The sequence below is a fragment of the Platichthys flesus genome, chromosome 3 (genome assembly GCF_949316205.1).
Source record: "Platichthys flesus chromosome 3, fPlaFle2.1, whole genome shotgun sequence".
In the NCBI taxonomy this organism is placed as follows: domain Eukaryota; kingdom Metazoa; phylum Chordata; class Actinopteri; order Pleuronectiformes; family Pleuronectidae; genus Platichthys; species Platichthys flesus.
In genome coordinates this window covers 8,109,928-8,129,304 of record NC_084947.1, presented here as the reverse complement: position 1 = coordinate 8,129,304, position 19,377 = coordinate 8,109,928, and the positions used below count along the sequence as shown (strand labels likewise).

Genomic DNA, 19,377 nt, shown 5'->3' with positions numbered 1-19,377 from the left:
TCGTACAGAAACAAAGAGGAGGAGGGCGACGACACCATTACCTTTTTATTAGACTTTTATTCTTGGAAACACATTCAATACTTAAAGGAGATCACTCATTGAATCTTAAGAAAAAAGAAACCCTTGTTTTAAAACAACAATTAATCATATGAATCATCATTTCTCTCTGAATTCTCACGTCTCATACAATAGGACTGAATTTTAAATCTTTTACCACACTCCGATCAATTAAATGGTTTCTCTCCTGTATGAATCCTCATATGTATATTTAAACTGGTCTTTATAGTAAATCTTTTTCCACACTCAGAGCAACTAAATGGTTTCTCTCCTGTATGACTCCTCATATGTATATTTAGATGGCCCTTTTGGGTAAATCCTTTACCACACTCAGAGCAACTAAACGGTTTCTCTCCTGTATGAATCCTCATATGATCATTTCGATTGCACCTTAGGTTAAATCTTCTACCACACTCAGAGCAACTAAACGGTTTCTCTCCTGTATGAATCCTCATATGCATATTTAGATTGCTGCTTTGGTTAAATCTTTTACCACACTCAGAGCAACTAAACGGTTTCTCTCCTGAATGACTCCTCATATGTTTATTTAAATTGCTGCTTTGGTTAAATCTTTTACCACACTCAGAGCAACTAAACGGTTTCTCTCCTGAATGACACCTCATATGTTTATTTAGACTGCTCTTTATGTTAAATCTTTTACCACACTCAGAGCAACTAAATGGTTTCTCTCCTGTATGACTCCTCATATGTGTATCTAGTATGCTCCTTTTGTTACATCTTTTACCACACTCAGAGCAGCTAAACAATTTTTTTTCTGTCTTACATCCCATATCACTTAGAGGCTGTTTGTTATTTATTGTATTTAAACCAGCCTGAGGTTCCCTGGTCTCCATCAAATCATCTTCACTGTATTCTGTCTTGTCCTCAGGACCTGGCTGTAAACGTCCATCAGGTCCCGAGTTCCTGGCTGGTTGTGGTCCTCCACAGTCTGCTCTGTTCTCTTTCATCTCATTCTGATGAGGCTTTGATGATTTACGTTTCTCTTCCTCTTCTTCACTCTTCACACTGACAGCAGTCAATGTGAACTTGTTATCAGCCTCCTCCAGTTCTTGAAGCTGCTGTCCATCCTGATTGGTCCACAGTTCCTCCGGTTCCTCTTTAATGTGGGGGGGCTCTGGGTCCTCCTGATCCACCAGGGGGCTCCACTGCTGCTGGTCAGGGGGAACCTCTTCTTTATTCACCATCAGTTGCTGGACGTCTGCAGGACAAACTGAAACACAAATAAACAAGTTTATCATTTCAGAGTTTTCTGAAAAACTGTCATTTAATGTCGACTGTTGTGATTTTTGAACGATCCCCATTCAGGAAGTAGAGAAGTTAAGGTCGTTTATATTTGGTGTTACGTTGCAGCTAGTAAAGGAAGCAGCTTAAAACTAAGGGTTTCAGGTTAAAAAAGTTTTTCATTTTCAGGCCAAATAAACCAATTAGGTCACTAACAGAGGAGAACAGGGCAAAGGGAAGTTAGTTAGTTGGGTAAGCCTGTGGGTCAAACTCAGAGAAATGTGTCCAGACTTTCTGTTTCAGATATGAGCAACAAAGCAGATGGTTTTCTGCACAGACTCATTCCCAAAAGCATCAAATCTTCCTCATTATTCTGGTGAGAGGTGGAGCAGCCGGGTGCAGAAGACAGATACAGGAAGTGGCGTATTAACTCCGCTGCTGGAGCTGATGCTAGCTAACGTTAGCCTGTGAGCGGTTCCTCCAGGGCAGGGGTAGGCAACCTTACTATCGAATGAGCCATTTTGCCCCCTCTTGCCAAACATTATATCTGATTGGAGCCGCAAAAACTATTGGATAACACAGCTTATAAAGTTATATATATATTTATATATAGTTATACAATATATATATAAACACTACAGTTTGTTGCATTTATTAAATTATAGAACGACACCAATGAAATTGCAACAGTATTTTTTACTATTTTTACCTCTTATGAAGAGGAGAACAAATACTGTGGCATGTGTAGGTCTACTTTGAATTAAATGAAACACAGAACTATGCCTTTTTGCTCATCTCCAGCATGGTACTTTTCAGCAGAGGCTATGTGCTTGCTCTGGAAATGTCTTAAAACATGACATTTTTTGTTGTTTGCTAATTCCTCGCCACATATCAAGCATACAGGTAAACCAGCATCGTTGGCAGTGAAAGCAAATTAATCTGTCCAGGCAAAATTAAACTCTCTATTTTACTCTGTGGGATTTTAAACTTTAGCTGGTCTTTAGCAGTTAGGGCCAGATAAATGGCTTTCACACACTTGATTTGTAATAAACCTTTGCTGTGTAGTGTCAAGGCCAATGTATGCTTCTCCGGAGAATTTTTCGTGCAGCTCAGATTTTTCTAAATACACGTTGGCATGGCGGAGAGCCCACGGATAGCTCTTGGCTGTGATTGGTCTGCTAACGCCAGCATTTCGGGATGACATCATTTCCGGACCTCAAACTTCATGTTTCATTCCCTAAATCACAATAAACCTAAATCACAACTATGACGCTATGATTAGTGTGACAAGTGTGTTAAGCCAGCGGCGTAGTCCGGCTGACGGTGGCTGGTTAGAGCACTTACGGCATGTGTGTACGGTCACATACGGTTATAACGAACTTTCATAACGGGGCTAGCGTCCTAGCCACCATGCTAACTGCGGTGGGAACAGCGCAAACACCCGCTGACTTTAATCCCACGGCTGTCATGACACTGTTTCTCAAACACCGTCAGGTTAGAAGCAAACACTTGGTAGTAGTTAGTATCGGGTGTCCGTGCTGACTGTGTGTGGAAGCTGGGGGGGAAGACAGCTGCCTCCGTGTAGCTTCAAGCTGTTGCAGCTGTTGAATTAGCAACGGTTTGGAAACAAGACCGGGGTACCGCTGCGTTAAGACACAATAACATCAGCATTATGACCCGCTGGGTGTCACTTTATTTCAGCAAAAAACTGTCGCGTCATCAACAGCCTTTATCTGTTGCCATCGTTCACTGTGTGTGAGGAGCCGGGGTTGGGGTCTTAATGAAATGTCTGTAACATTTTTTGGTCAAAATACCACAAGGATCATTTAAACAGGACCCTTTTTACCCTGTCAAAAACAGAACGTGGAGGCGACGCCAAAGCACCGCGCTAATCCCTATCGCGCCGGCGTTTGGCTGTTCACAACGGAAACTGAAGCGACGCTGAACCGCCGGGCAGCGCTAATAAAATCACCCGTTGATCCAGTAGATCAAAAGCATATACTTACATGTTGCTCCAACTTTAAGCAACAGCGTCCCAACATTTGTCTTTCTTGGTGATGTCTTTATACAACATGTTCCGAGGATCATACAACTCACTGCACTTCTCCACTTCAATTATTAATTTAATGTCATCCATGTTGAAGAACTCCACTGTTTGCTCCATTAAATGTCGGGTGTCGGGGGTAAATTACTTATTCTCCACGCAAGCCTATGTGGAGAATACGTAGCCCCCTCTCTCTCTCTTTTTATCTGTATCACTGCTTGTGTGGCTGTAGTGGATGGGCAGAGGCGGACATTTAACAATGTCACTGGTCAAATTAAAACTCCAGGACAACAGAGTGGGACTTCAAAGTATGGGATGCATATTTGATCATTTATATCATATAAAATATGTCATCAATATAGTTTAAAATCGTCATAGTAAAAAATAGTAAAAAATAGACTCGACGACGGAAACGATCGCTGCACGGCGCTGGGCAGCCTGGGCGCAGCGCGGAGTTTCAGCCTCTGGTGTGACCCCGCAAAGTTTTAACATGGGAGTGGATGGGAGCCAGCTGATATTTAAGGCTTGGCGCTGCGCTTCAGCGTCCGGTGTGAACCCGGCATTAGTAAATAACTCACAATGCTTCGCTTAACATACGTCACATACTACGTTGCTCTGATTGGTTGTAGGTCTATCCAATTGAGCGAAGAGGAATTTTATTTCCTGGTTCGGTTGAAACACGCCCCATAATCACAGCCCAATGGAGCGGTCTCAGACTCACATTCTGACTAGAATTGTGAGTCTGACAACGTCAGGCTAGGTACATGTACTTTTTAAATAAAAGAAAAATTCTTGATGTACATTTGTAAAGGTAAATCTTGTACCTATATAACATTATTCTATATTTTAGAAAATAACATAATGATTCATAAGTAAGCAGTGTCATATCTACATATCTGACGTTTGTAACAAACCGAACCATTTAAAAATCGGTTGAGAATTTAGCAAGCTATGGTAAATTTAAAAAGTACGTACCACTACAACACAATGTTATGGGTGGGCGAGCTGCCTGTGGCAAGATGGCCGCCATGTGCGGACGTTCGACTCCGTTGGCCGAGACATCTAGACTTTATATATCTATGGGCCAAAGAGCCCCATAGGGCTCCAGAGCCGCGGGTTGCCGACCCCTGCTCTTGGGACTGACCTGCTCTGTGCAGCCGGATTACGGGCTGCATCACGGCATCGAGCAGCCTCCTCTGGCGGCAGATCTCCCGCTCGGACTGCTGCACTCTGTCTTCGTACTCTGCCAAGGTTTCCTCAAGCCCCGCGAGGATCGCCTCAGCCGCCGCCTCGAGCCGCTCGGTGAGCATCGCTCTCAGCGCCGGGACTTGAGCCTTTCCTTCTCCTTTCTCCACCTGCAGCAGGAAGTCTTCAGCGGCAGCGCTGATCCGCTCATGTACCGACACCCGCAGCAGCTGTACGGCGGACATTTTTCTCCTCTCTGCGCACATCGATGATCTGAGCGAGCAGAGAGAGCCAGCGAAAGGAAACCAGAGACCCCGAGCTCCAAGCCCGCCGCGACCCCTGTTGGACTGGAGGACGAAGAGGAAATGAAAGTACTAATACTGCACAGTAGAAATACTGTGTTACAAGCACTTGTTAAACAAGTACTAAAGTATAAGCAACCAAAAAAAACTTAACCGATGGTGGAAGAAGAAATTGGATCATTCACTGAGGTGAAAGTACCGAGACAGTAAAGTAATATTCCATTACAAGTAAAAGTACTAATACAGTGAAATAGAAATACTCAATAATTAAATTAAACAAACTCTGACAGTAAAACCAAAAATAAACAACAATTCCTAGGACTGAAAACAGAGTTCACTACTGTTGATACACGGAGTGGCCATCTTGGAAGTATAATGTGTCATAATGTCATAGACGCTATTAAATATATGTTTTTAATTGTTGATAATCATATAAAATAGGACACATTCAAATAAAAAAGCAATCCATTCTTAATAGTCTTAATATATATTTCTCTATCTATCTATATATCTATCTGTCTGTCTGTCTGTCTGTCTGTCTGTCTGTCTGTCTGTCTGTCTATCTATCTATGTATCTATGTCTGTCTGTCTGTCTGTCTATCTATCTATCTTTGTCTGCGTCTGCGTCTGTCTATCTGTCTGTCTTTCTGTCTGTCCCATAACCTGTAGGTATATCCTCTCGTGACTTTGCGCGTACGTTCCAGAGTTTGTCCAAATCCTCTTCCGTACGGACTTCTGTAGTTCCTATGATCCTTCGCCGCGCAGCTCTGACGGTCATGTGACTGGTGACGTCGGACCAGGAAGTGGGGTGCTGCTGCTGCTGCTGCTTCTGCTGCTGACAATCTTCATCTCTGCCACAGACGACCATGACGTCCATCATTAAAGAAACACGAAGGTCGGAATCTTTTCTTCTCGGATCGTTTTTAAACTCAGGGACAGCCATGTTGAACCCACCTGCAGAGACACGTCCTGGAAGTGAGAGGTGTTGCGGCAGAAAGGAGATTTAGCGGAATGCTAGTTACTGCTGTCATTGATAAACTGTGTTGTTATAATGTCTCTCACACAAGATTTCCTCCACGACATCCAGGGACAGATACACGACATGTGTGTGTAGGCAGAGAGGAGGAAAATATCTGTTCGTTACCACTGTGGTCACACTCTTATATATTATACAGTCAACAAAGTTCAGTCCACAAGAAATCATCCATTCCATCCGCGATGAACCTCCTGGACAAACAGATGTAGACACAGCACGCTCAGCTGTTCTTCATCTATCTATCTATCTATCTATCTATCTATCTATCTATCTATCTATCTATCTATCTACCTATTTATCTATCGGTCTATCGGTCTATCTATCTATCTATCTATCTATCTATCTGTCTGTCTGTCTGTCTGTCTGTCTGTCTGTCTATCCTTCTATCTATCTATCTAATAACACTTTGTTCTGTACACATACATGTCAGAGGGAAATGTAAATAAAATCAAAAGCCAACACGGTTCGATTTCAAGTTCTCAAGTGTATTTTGCTGAAATATGTCATACTTTATATCATACTCACTAATTTGCTTCCAGAAAATAGAGCTATGATTACTAGTGTCAAACTAAAGTCACAATTCCCCTAAATCCATACTATCAAGTGTAGATATGCTTAATTATGCCAGAGCAGCAAATAAGGTGGATTTTTATTATTGAATCTGCTGATAATTATAACAAATATTGAGTTTACAATTGCAGAAAATATTATATCCTCACATTAGAGACTGGAACCAAAGACTTGTAAAGTGAGTGTAAACAATGGATGAATCATTGAATAATCACACATAGCTTTCTGTTTAATGACTTATTGATCAATAGAATACACATTTTTTACTGCTGTGTGTTTATGTTTTTTTTTAATTGATGAAAATAATATTACATGGATTACCTGAATCTTTTGGATTAAAAGTTAAGAATCCTTTTGCATTAAAGGGGGTTAAAGAAATACAAAGAAATGAATCGTAAAATGCTTTTTTCCCCTACTGCCTTTTAACTTAGAGATATTACTGCACTGTATGTGGTAATGCACATATTGACAGTTAGAGAAACATATGTGTGTAAAGTCTATTTACCTTGCAGTAGCATGTTTATATTCAATGTACTATTTTCAGATGACCTTATTTACAGATGACCCTTATGAACTAAAACACTGCTGTTTGTTGCTGCTGTTTGTTGGCGCTGCATTTTATAGTTCGTGTTTGTTGTCAATGTATAGACGTACCTTTAAATCCTCTGACAGTGACACATCTTTCATCTTTCACACGAGCAGTAAACTGATTCTGTTTCTTAACTGTAAGATCTCAGTGCTCTCTACGCCGCTGTCATTAGCAAACAAAATCCCCCACACTGACTGACTTGCAATAATAAGCTAGAAACCTTCAGCAGGTAGATGAAGACACCTTCAGTTGACAGACCTTCAGCTGCCTGAAGGTCTGTCATCCAAACGCTGCAATTAAACGTATGATTGCAAGTTAGACAGTTCGGATCCATTTATCCTCGTCCTACACATCTGTCTCATGGAATAGACGTGTGAAGTGTTCCTATGTTCTTCTTCTGCACCGCTGCAATTAACACTCACTGCTCCTCTTTCCACACAGCATAAAAGAAGCGGTGACTTTCATCAACGCGATTGATGTGAACAAGTTCTCCAGGATGATCTCTCGCATCATACAGAAGCTCCATCTGAAGGTACTGAGGCTGCACGGTGTTCTCTGCGCTAAAGACAAGAGGCTTTTGAGGCTTTTTGCAGCAAAGCTGTGGTGCCAGGCGGAGCGGGGAATGAATAATGACTCGGTGGAGCATCAGGGGGGCTCTGCTCTAATTAAATATGCACATGGCTGACACTGTTGATCATTCTGTTTTTTGCCGACTCTGCCGGCTGTCAAAAGGTGTCAGTCATTCATTTCAAAGAAGAATTTGTCCTTTGTTTAATAATAATATAAAGTATACTCAGCACTTTGAAATTTGTCATATCTGTAAAAACATAGATGCAACTGCAAACATTAATGATGACTGTTGACTGCATGATAGCTCACCATGGCTGCTATCTGCAGGACCCTTAAAAACACTGAATTAAGATTTTAAAAGGTAAACAATAACATGCAAAAATACATTTAGATGGATTTTGATTTGATGTTTTATTTGCTGTATTGAACTTATTAGTTATTGTCCATCATAAATTAATAGAGCCTAAAGATGTAGCTCAAGATATTTAATAATTTTCTGTGTTCATTGTCATTGAAAAATGAATAGTGGCTCAATATAAGCATTTGTTTTCTGTTACTACATGCTCTGTATTTTTTAACCTAATTATTGTCTATAACCAGTAACTATCAAATTCATTTATACATTGAAATCCCCTTAAGTGGTTAACCTCCGACCCACATTCTAAATTGTTGTCAGATCTGTGTTTAAGTTATAGGTTTCATTTATGTTTCAGTTCTTGAAAATGTTGATCTTTCAGGAATCTTTTCAATAAATCCTTTTTTCTTCAAAGGGAGAGAAGACGTTCAGTGAAGAGGAGGAGCAAAAACTTCAGGCTGCTCTCTCATTGGATAAACAGGCTCTCAATTTAGTCCTGGAAACCGCTGCCTTCATACTTGAGCAGGTGAGTGGAGGTCACCTGACAATCTGTCCTTAACAATCCTCTATCACCTTATTACGTGATAGGGCTTTTGTTTATAATTTGATTGAAATGATCATTTACCTAAATTGCAGTTTCATTTATTGTTTTTTATTGTTTATGTACATTTGAGGGGTTAAATATTAGATCTGAATGTGGAGGCAAAGTAAAAAAAAAACACATAACGTAATTGTAACACATACATCGGATAAGTGTCTAATTTTGGTTCCTGTTATTGTGGATCACATTGTGCCTACTTGTCCAGCAGGGGTCACAGTTGTATTGTAAGTGTTATGTTGTACCACCATTGAGTGTTAGTTGTATATAGGAAAATTGTTGTAAAAGTGATCAGTTGTTGGTGTGAAACATTAGCAGGGGTTTTAAAAGCTACAGTAACTTGTGTGCGTTGTGTCGTCCCTCCTCTGCAGGCTGTGTATCATCACGTAAAGCCGGCCTCTCTGCAGCAGCAGCTGGAGGCCGTTCATCTGAACCCAGACAAAGCCGAGGTCTTCTCTCAAGCCTGGGCCACCGCTGGACCTGAGCTAGTGGAGAAGCTCAAGCATAACATCTTTGCCCCAAAGAAGGTACTGAACCCTGCCCCCTCCACCTAAGTGACATCATTTCCACCTCAAGTCGACTGTTTCTTAACCAAAGCCAGTTGAATCCAGTCCCAGGCGGAGGGATTCAGGCGGCTCTTCTCACTGTTCCATCCCATTGAGCTGATTTGGTGCGACGTTGCTCTGAGCTGAGAATCAGACTCTCCGTATTAAGGATGACCTGCTTTCGTGCGAGTTCACTCCAGCTGTTAGTTTGAAAAAAAAAGGGTTCTTTCACAGCTCACACTATTTGTCAGAGTAATTTTAAAACGTGTTCCTCTTTATATCTTTATTAAGCGGTGACATCTCAAACAGTGCTCCCTTTCAAACTCAAGGGAATTTAGGATCTAACGCAGAGTAAATGCGCATCAGTCACATTATGCAGGAGTTGTTTTCCGCTGCCATACTTTCCAAACACCTCACTTACCTGTGTCTAACCCGCTTCTCTCCGTTATACCCATGAATGTCGCTGGCAGCAGAAGGCCAGCAGTAGCTGAGACAACCTCAGCTACTGCTTTGACTTTGGGCAATTATCAGTCACACAAGAGACTGTGTATAACAGACGTGTGGCTGTTCTCTATTCCATTTTCCAGTGAGTAGAAAGCAGGATTTAGTTGTTTATCTTTTTCAGGAAACAGTAAAGACACTAATTGCCACCTTGTTGTTTATTAGCTGAATAAGAGATGTGATATCATTTTCACCGGTAGTCTCACGAGTGACACCTACAATTAAACACAAGCAGGCGATGGTAAGATTGGGGGAAAGCAGTCTCAATAAGACCTGCAAGTATTTTCCAATTTATCAAGTAGTTTGCCAACAGAAAATGAACTGTCCACTGTTTTGGTAATTGATTTTTCCATTATCTCTTTGAGCAAGAATGAAATTTGGAGATTCTTTGTCATCTTTGGGTTTTGAGCTTGAAGAAATCCCCCTGTGCTGTGAAAAACCTATCACAGTGACAAGTGATGATCCACAAAATGAATGCATGTTACATGTCGTGTATTATACGGTTTCATAAATGCATTTTCCAGTCCACAAAGAAATAACTATTTGAACAATACAACTGAACATTAATCAATCATCAGTAAAAGTATATTTTGAGTATTTAAATCAATATTCTACTTATACTCATACTTTATATTAAATCTTCCTGTGCATATATATATATATATATGTGTGTGTGAGTGTGTGTCTAGAAATATATATTCTTGCAGTAATTTACAGATTATTTACAGAGACATTAACATATGATGGAGCAGTTAATACAGAACAAAATAAAAAGGGAAATTAATCGATAAGTTAATGTTCTCTTTTTAGGTTCAACAATTACACTGCATTTTAGAACTTAACTTTGTAGTTCAGTTGATTGATGATCGTTACAGATTTATCATTCAACTTTATTTATATGCGTACACTGGAAGTTTTAAGTAACACATCATAAAGCTGTGGCGTTTATTCATGCTAATGTGGATGGTTGTTCCAGTTGTGAATAATGTGTCCCGGGCTCCCGGCCCTTCCTCACCTCACACCTGTCCTCTGCTGCGGAAGCGTCCAGCCCCAATAAGTCACACATGGTTTATTATTATGGCCTCTCTCTGCATCGTAAAACACTTAACTGTCCTGCCTTGACTCTCCACTGCTAATCTATCACACTGCTCCAGCTGACTGATGAGGTACCGCTCAGTAAATCAGCCGGTGGATTGGTAAGTTTCTGTGTTTTGGCGGCATTGCAAGTTTTTTTCACATTTACAGATGTTGGAGAAAAGTTAGGATGAGAGAATGAAGTTCTGTCAACTTAGACTTTGAGGACAACACAAAGTTTTACAGAAGTACCAATAGATAATAACTTGTGCATCTTTATCTACAGCATTTAGTCAAATTATTAATTAGCGATATGAAGAAAATCAATTTTCACAAATTGTCAAGCAAAAATGCAAAATATGTGATAGTTTACGGATTCGCAAATGTGTCAATTTTCTGGTTTTCTTGGTCTTACATTATACATGTTTGGATTTGGCACTGTCCACCCAATGTGCGCTGGATATTATGATTATTTATTGGGAAAAATAATTATGAAAATAATTGTCAGTTGCTGGGATCTGTTTGCATTTTCATTTTCATTTTCATTATAATAAAGTATATATATATATAGCGCTAATCAAAGAACAGCAAAAAGTTGAGGTCAAATCATAAACAAACTTATTCATAAATATACTGTTAGTTCCCTTATTTTGTGGTAATTGCTATTATTTTAGTTTGTTGTAGCCTTTAAAATGTATGAATTAAAAATGGGGGCTTTTTAAAAGTCTGACTCTTTATCACAGCTGTGTTACTATGAACTGAATCCTGGTGCCATGTGTGTTTTTCAGCTGGAGTTTGTAGGATGGCAGTTAAACCTGCAGATGGCCCAGTCCAGCCAAGCCAAACTGAAATCTCCCAGTGCCGTCCTCCAACTGGGGCTTCGCAAGGAAGACTCTGAGGTATGAACACACGCGCACACACATGTAAAGTATGAATACACATGTCGAGTATAATATTTCTTGCTTTGCTTCTCTCATACCATCAATTATCTGCTGTGAACACCAAACCACTGTAATCAGAGACGTTTCCTGTGTCTGTGCCTAATGACGATGGAACCTCCAGGGTTTCTTTGTTCTCTTGAGAGAGTCACTCTGGAGCTAGAAGCTAGAATTGGATGGTGTGTGCATTGTATTGCAGGGTGTCATTGTAACTAGTACTGAACTGTATCCATGCAGTCACAGTATCCAGCCTTATTTACAATTTGTTATGGATTTAGTGTTGCTGTCTGCAAATGACGATTATTAAATGGTTTCCTTTTTTATATCTCAGTCTTTGCATAGAGATAAAAATACCAATTTAAAACAAAGCATTGGATTGATTATTTTGCTGCAGCATTGCAATGAAGCATGGTCTTAAATATTTGTATACTAGAGGAAAACACGAAGAATTAAGATGCAATTCTGGTTTTAACTTAGATTTGAGTTTCTTCTCATTTGTATTCGGTAGAGTTTGTTTGATCCCAATTAGCTAATGCTATGCAGTTACTCTAAGACTTCTCCCCTCACTCACTTCTCTCTTAGCCAATGGGCTGTGGTTTTCTGTTCCACACACAAGTTGTGTTTTTTTTACACATTTAATGATTTTCCATCTGAGAAGTATGGGATTTGTGTGAAATATTTCATCTAGACTTTATGTATCGATCCGTCTGACAACCTAAACATGAGCACAAGCATAGTGAGATGACGATTAATCAATTGCTGTAAATGGTTTGACGAATATATTCCACAGGATCGCTCTTTGTTTGCATGGAAACAGAAATTTCGCAGTTATGATTCCCAGGCTTTTGACTGGTGCCTATTTCTCACAAAATGCTGGGACTGATTGCCTCCCGAGCCTGCATAGTGTTGTTCCAGCTGACTAGTCAAGTGTCTTTCTTGCTTTGTGCTCGCTCCCTGGAGAGTGTGGGCTCAGCCTAAACGTGGAATTAGCCATGACATATTCAAATTGCCGCTGTTTTAAATGTGGAGCCTATAGGTGTAATCTTTAAAGAAATGTTCTTCTTTATCTTTGTGAATGTGAAATCAGATGGAGTATTCTGTTGTTGTTTTTGAATATTTTCTGCTCTCTTTTCCCAAGGCTAGCAGAAAGAGGCATTAATTTATTTAAATCCACTTACACGATTCCCCTTGTGGGAGGATATAGCTGGGGGTCTAACACAGGGCTTGTTAGGAGAGTGTAGGGATAAACTTCAGTGAACGTCCGCAGTGAGACTGCAGGAGGCGCTGTCGTCTCACAGTTTGCAAAGCTTCCCTCCAGCAGTGAAGTACCTGAGAGATGGATACCACCCCTTGTTTCACTTGGTTCATTTTCAACCATTGGTGTTTCTGCGATAACAGTAAGTTGTTTTCTCCAATCTGGCAAAGAATAGCTCAGTGCAAACTGTCTACATCGTCAAAACACTGCGATGGCCGAGGAGTAAATTAGTTGTGACTAGAAGCAAAAATTCTGCCTTGTGTGTCATGCTAATTACAATGCAGATTTATAACACCCCCCCACTGGGAAGGCAAAACTACAATTAGGAGAAGTTGGTGGGATTGAAGGTGACGGAGGAAGGAGAAGATGTTTGGGGGGGTATAAGGAAGTAAGGGACAGGAGGGGAAAACTATGAAAAAGGACGGAGGGTATTGTCTGTATTGTATTGATTGCTTGACCAGCCAGCATCCTGCTTCACTAGGACGCTTTCAGTAGAGCCCGAGGGGGGGAACGCAAGGGAGCATCACATTACCCCAAACAATGTGACATCCTATATCTACTGTGAAGTAGAATACATATTTAGAGAAATTAGTTGACTGCTGTTTGGGATATATTTTCTGTTTCATTGAAATATTTGTGGCAGGGATTTTCTTTCATGACATCTTTTGTCATTGCCTCGAAACCTACAGAGAGAGGACATACGTTCAAATTATAGATCACTGTTTCTGCATCGATGAAGCAGTTATCCCACCCAGAAGAGCTGCTGTTCCCTTTAACTGAATATGCACTGGGTTCAGCAGAGAGTTGATGTACCGTGCAAGCAGTGCAGTACATCTGCACACAGGTAAATGTCCTCTCACTCACCCACTCAATGTTTCAAGAGTGACGTCTCGAGCGAGGGCGGGTGGAAATAGCCTCAATCGTCGCAGATATACAAGACCTGTTGCCTATTTTGTTTGGCGAAGCAGCTGAGACCCAAAAAAGACTTGAGTGATCTGCTTCCAGAAAAAAAAGAAAAAGTTAGAATAGAAACAGGATCTGAGCACGGGACGGAAGGAAGACGAGCGTGCAGAGGAAGGTTATAGGAAGGATGAAGAACAGAGGAGGAAGAAGATGAGGAAAAACAGGAGACGAAGAGGTGACATTGAGCGAGAGGATGAAGAGGAGGATGGGGTAGGCGACAACAAAGATGAAACTTGGGGATTTTAAATTTCTCCTCGAATTTGCTGTGTGAATTTCACTACCTTTGGTGTCGGTTATAATAGTACTATATGGGATGTCTCTTTACTTTAGACAATTACTGTTATTGATGGTTTGTGGAGTTTCTCATTCATCAATACAGAAAATAATCACCAGTTATCTGTGTTTTCATCTGTATTTTAAGAGACTATTTTCTAAGCTCACTATCTTCCCCACACAAGCTTCACTTCCCTTGAAATCATAAGTACACAATCCACCCATTTTATTTCAGCCAAGTGAAGAAGGCCCCCATGTCTTCTTTCCACTATCATAAGTTGCTGAGCTTCAGATGCACTTTCTATTTGATCTTAGGCTTTAGAAAATGCTGCACGAGCTGAAAAATTATTCATTTTCTATGTGGTGGTGTTTAGGTTTGCAGTAAAATCACAAAACACAGAAAATAGTAACCAAAAGTAAAGGTGTATCTTAAAATAGTCTTGAATAAAGGTTTCCCTGTGCTGCAGTCAATTTTCTACCAATTTCAACATGACTCAACAACCTAATTTTTTGCTTTTCTCTGCTATTCCTCCTTTTATTTCTGTGTTTGTCACGCACACCAACTGCAGTCATAACATTCATCGGACCTCACAGATTTGATTGGCTGGCTGGCGTCACGAGAGATCATTTACAACGAATGCCATTGGTCTGTCAGTTTCCTGAGCCACTTAACCAGAGCCATAAAGGCTAGAAGAGTTAACATAGAAACGCACTAAAAACAGGACAACACCGGTTCCTGATAGGACATAATTTATGTCTGGACCAAGACCCGCTTAACCTATTAATGACCTTTGTTGTATATAATGGAGGATAGCATTTACAGGGCTACTACAGAGTATTTAGCCACAAATAAACAAAACCAACCGTTACTAATTAACTAAATTGAACCATTGATCTGTGCAGTATTAAGCTCAAGGTGTAGTATATCACAGGCACAAGAGAACAAATAAACTGTGTGATGGAGGCAGAATGAGGCTTTTCAATGAGTTGATATCATTTTCTCGTACCGCACTCAGGGCAGCGGTACCACAATCTGTCTTTGTTTCAAAAAGCTGCACTGATAAATCATTGGGGGCAAAGCAAGATAGGGCTTGTGGGTACCATCGTGGACCACAGCCGACACAAGAGCTGCCTGATTCCAGAATTATACAACAGGCAGGGATCCCACATCACATGGAGGAAGTTTCCAGTGGCCTTCAGAGGCCAAAAAGCCCCAAAGGGAGTCGTCTGGCTCAGTGTTCCACAACCTTTTTGGAATTGGAAAGCAGATATGAAAGTCAGCTTGTGTACCCCCCCCCCCCCCCCCCCTCGAAGGTCATGTAGTTCCAGTAGCTGAGCCATCCAACCTTTTCAGGTTGGATGGTTTGTATAACCTTTAGAGGCCTGAGGAGACGACACTGTTGAGTATTCTTTAAGAATAATGTAAAGATGTTCTTATAAATAAGGACCAGAAACTTTTCATATTTATTTCTTTGATCTTGTCTCTCCCCCCCATCAATTTGAGCATCACTGATTTTTAGCTTGACAATAATGGTTAACAGACGAGTCATACTGTACTCCCGAAGAGAGACTTAGTGGAACAGAGGGCTGGCTGGCTGGCTTTCTTTCTCTCTTTCCGTTCCCTCCATCTTTCCCCTCTGTGTCCCTCGCTGTCATTTTGTCCCTCATTCTCCACAGTATCCATTTTCCCTCTTAATCATAAACATGCAAGCACACCCCCCTACACCCCTCTAATGAGTCTGAAAGTTGAATTCCCTCGCCAGCCGCTGTCGTCTCTCTCCTTCTCCATCTCTCTTTCTCCCTCTCCCTCTCTCCGTCTCTGTCCTGTGGCATCAGAATGAGCCACTGCTCCACCGACCAAGGGTAGGGTGACATTTATAATACAGAACATCCACTTGCAAGGCAGCCACCACCGATTTCAATATTTATTGTGGACATGCCAGGCCACAAAGACACGGAGGTAAGAGCTAGAGAGCTAATGTAGCTTCTGCTTGCTGGCTCCGGCTTCAAAGTATCTCTGCAGCTGATAGCTTCAGACAGATTTGATGAGAGTTGATAAAGCAAAGCTCTTGAGTTTCAAACCACAGAGAGAGAGAAAAAATAAATACATAGTGCGGCTTTAAGACAAAATCCCAAACAGATTTTTCTCCTTTTAAATAGAATATGTTAGACAGACTGAAAAAAGTTGCTAACATATCTTTGCCAAAATATTTTGGCTTAATTTCTTGAGAGTGGGAGGAGGCAGAGGTGTGTTGTCTAATTTTTATTTAAAGTCTATCGTTCACACTTACCTTCATATATATGGTCAAAAGTCTCCAATTAACCTAACCCCAATGGATTGTGGGAGGAAGCCAGCGTACTTGGGTAATATCCACACAGATAACTTCACTGGAAGGATCAGGCCCAACAGGGATCTCAATGAAAAACCTGTCTTATGCAAAATACACCTCCTCTTGGCCCAAATGTCAGACACAAAATATATATTTGAACACAGAACCGTCAACAATGTATCATTAACTGTCAATTTCTCCTGAAGAGAGAAAAATATTTCTTCTTGGTGGATATAAAACCAAAATATTGTTCAGTTCACGTGGGACCTTAAGAAATACGTCTGGAGTTATTCTTGATCAAATTTTTTCCATTGGAGCAGCTATGATGTGTTGCATCATAGCTGCTATTGATTGTGCTTAAGTGCTTCTAAATTGTCGGATCATATTTCTGCCGGATCCGAGTGTCAGAGCATTTTCTTTTTACCTTTACACATTTGCATGACTTTCTGCTCCTTTTTCGTTAATCCCCCAAATACATTTCTTACCATGTATTTCTTTCTTTTATTGTCTTAAACAGGAGCGAATCTGTTATTTGTTGTTTTGAAATTTCTGTATGAAGTGGTCCCCAGCTAGTTCCAAAATTTTGAGCCAACTAATTCTAGTTGGTGGGAACCTGCTTGTTTTTTTGTTATCAAAGCATCAAACATGAAAGACTTCTCTCCTTTTGATTCTAATTTATTTTTTCTCTGTTCGGGCTTACAGCACCAGTCACAGAGGAACGGAAGCTCTTTTGTTTGAAAACACACAACAACTCACACTTGCATTGAAACGTGCTAACACTCACATGCACTTTGAGCCCTCCCAGCGAAGGCTGTGACTTTATTTATTAACACTGTGTGATGAGGAACGCGTTTAAACATCCCGTTTTGACTTCAGTGAGGAGGTGCTGTGATCAGAGGCTCCCTGAAGGTCCCTCCCCGCCTCACGTGTCATCGCCAGCAGCAGCAGCACCAGGCCCAAACTTTGAACCAAACTCAAAGCTTTCCTCTGAATAGTTGTGTAAAGCCCACTTTCTGCCTCCCCCATGCTCTCGCCCTGTAAACCCCACAAACAAAACACCCGGAGTACATCCAACCTTTACATTTATCATTTCGGGGATTACACCAGCCGATCAATATATTGGAGGGCTCCGATGTACATGCTACCACGTTCAAATCCTTCACACCGAGCCACCCACCAGCCAGGGAGGACAAAGGCAGCTTTGTCTCGATCTCTACTTGCCTTGCTCTACATGTCCCGAGATGCTTTGTCGCTTTGTGTGCACATCTTTTTAAGGGTCTCCCTTTCTCCCTCCATCTCTCTCTGTCTCCTTCTCCATCCCTCGCTCGCCCTCCCCCTTTCCCACTGGTGATTTGTTTTTCTGCTGTGGGATTTGGGATCCCATTCATCGCGGGCACATTGTTCGGCTCTTATCCAGTTCGGAGAATGGGACTGTGGGTGCTCTCGTCGCTCCCTTCTCCTCCTCTCCCCCTCAGCTCCTCGCCACCCCGCTCCTTGCTCCTTGCCATAAGATGATGTCATGGCTTTAATTTGCTCTGGGGGTACCCATTGATTTTCTCTCCCTATTACACACTCTCTATATCTCCCTCTTCCACTCACCCCACCTCCCCCTCTAACCTCCACTTCTGTTTTTCTCCACGAGTCCCTTTCCCAGATTCTTTAGCCTCTCAAAAGGCGCCTGGGGGATTTGGGGATGTTTGGATGTTGTTCAGTACACCCACGGTACATGCTTGACACCCAGATAGCGAAGCCATCAACCCCACAAATCCAACTGCAACTGCCATTTAAATCTCATTGATTTAACATCCCTCTTTTATCCTGTGATCAGCTTTTATTCCTCTCTCGTTATTCAGCCTGTTTTGTTTCACACGCAGTTTGTGAAATAATCATTAATCCCCCTGATAATGTGGTGCCATTTTGCCATAGCCGGTAGCGATGGTAAAAGGGTGCTTAAGACTGGGAGTTTCAGATGTGCATGTGGTTTCTTTCTTTTCTTTTCTTTTCTTTTCTTCCCTCTTCATTTCAGTTTTTAGTCGGAGTTTATTTTAGAGAGGCTGCTTTGCCTCTTGGCTGAACTATGCCGGGGTGAGGAATCTATTTCAGTTTAAACAAGATGCACTGATTGCAGAACCATGCAGCCAAATCACTTCCATTCAATCCTGTGAAAGTTGGCTCATAAGCATTCACAGTGTAAATAGGCATCGGGTTATTCATGAAAATGCTAATATTTGTAATAGAGCAGCTATATAATTACGTCATGTACAGGTATTCATTTGTGTTATTTATATTGTGATAGGATTCTTTTGTTTTATGAGATGTGCTTCATTTCACATTGACAGCGGTTGTCTTTGTCTGCTTGCCTGGCGCTGTGATGGGGTGTAATGGCAATGAAAGGATATGAGCCATAGGCATCTTCCCTTGAAATAATGATTATAATGAGTGGGTTGGAGCCTGGCACTGTTGTCATCCCACAAGCAATGATAGGGCACAGAGTGCTTCCTCCGCCTGTATCAACAAATTGTCAGCAGCGTCAAACTGATCACCCAGCCCCTTTGATGTTAAACTGGTATTTGACGGTTTTGTTGAAAGCTAAAGTCTTGCTTTAGAAAACTGTCTTAAGGTTCAAAGTGACATGTATTCGGTAATAGACTCCTATTATTTCTACAGAATCTGAAAGTATCTGAGTTTTGGTCCTTATACTTTTGACAATATCTTACATTGTGCATTTGGAAACTTTCAACCATGTCTTCACAGAAGCATTTGGAAAACAGAAACAGCTCCAGACCTCAGCGTTTGCACAGGACTCCTTCAAACACAGCACTGTCTGTTCCTCTCCTGAGTTTTGGCGGCGCTCCGAGCAAAATACACAATCGCTGTGGTTCTGCATGAAAAGGAAAGTAAATAGTGATGGAATGTAAAAAATTAATTTGAGGTTGCAGGTAAATCATGA

General features: G+C 41.2%; 2 protein-coding genes across 3 annotated transcripts in view; one reads left to right on the top strand and one right to left on the bottom strand.

Moving 5' to 3' along the window:
* Nucleotides 1–27: 27 nt before the first annotated feature.
* On the bottom strand, nucleotides 28–4,834 carry LOC133940695 (zinc finger protein 37-like). Its single transcript, XM_062381665.1, has 2 exons — nucleotides 4,488–4,834; nucleotides 28–1,288 (listed from the first exon to the last, which is right to left on the bottom strand). Exons 1-2 carry the CDS (start codon nucleotides 4,792–4,794, stop codon nucleotides 225–227), a joined length of 1,371 nt encoding a protein of 456 aa, XP_062237649.1. The 5' UTR covers nucleotides 4,795–4,834; the 3' UTR covers nucleotides 28–224.
* Nucleotides 4,835–5,578: 744 nt separating this feature from the next.
* commd10 (COMM domain containing 10) overlaps nucleotides 5,579–19,377 on the top strand; it is a 54,914-nt gene continuing 41,115 nt past the window's right edge. Inside the window, exons 1-6 of one of the 2 annotated variants that reach the window (XM_062381682.1) lie at nucleotides 5,579–5,725; nucleotides 7,467–7,557; nucleotides 8,366–8,476; nucleotides 8,920–9,075; nucleotides 11,457–11,567; nucleotides 19,182–19,334. In XM_062381682.1, coding sequence (XP_062237666.1) covers nucleotides 5,697–5,725; nucleotides 7,467–7,557; nucleotides 8,366–8,476; nucleotides 8,920–9,075; nucleotides 11,457–11,567; nucleotides 19,182–19,316 — 633 coding nt within the window. In that variant the 5' untranslated portion in view covers nucleotides 5,579–5,696 and the 3' untranslated portion in view covers nucleotides 19,317–19,334. Of the gene's footprint in view, nucleotides 5,726–7,466; nucleotides 7,558–8,365; nucleotides 8,477–8,919; nucleotides 9,076–11,456; nucleotides 11,568–19,181; nucleotides 19,335–19,377 lie in introns of those variants that run through there. The other variant, XM_062381683.1, reaches the window with a different exon arrangement.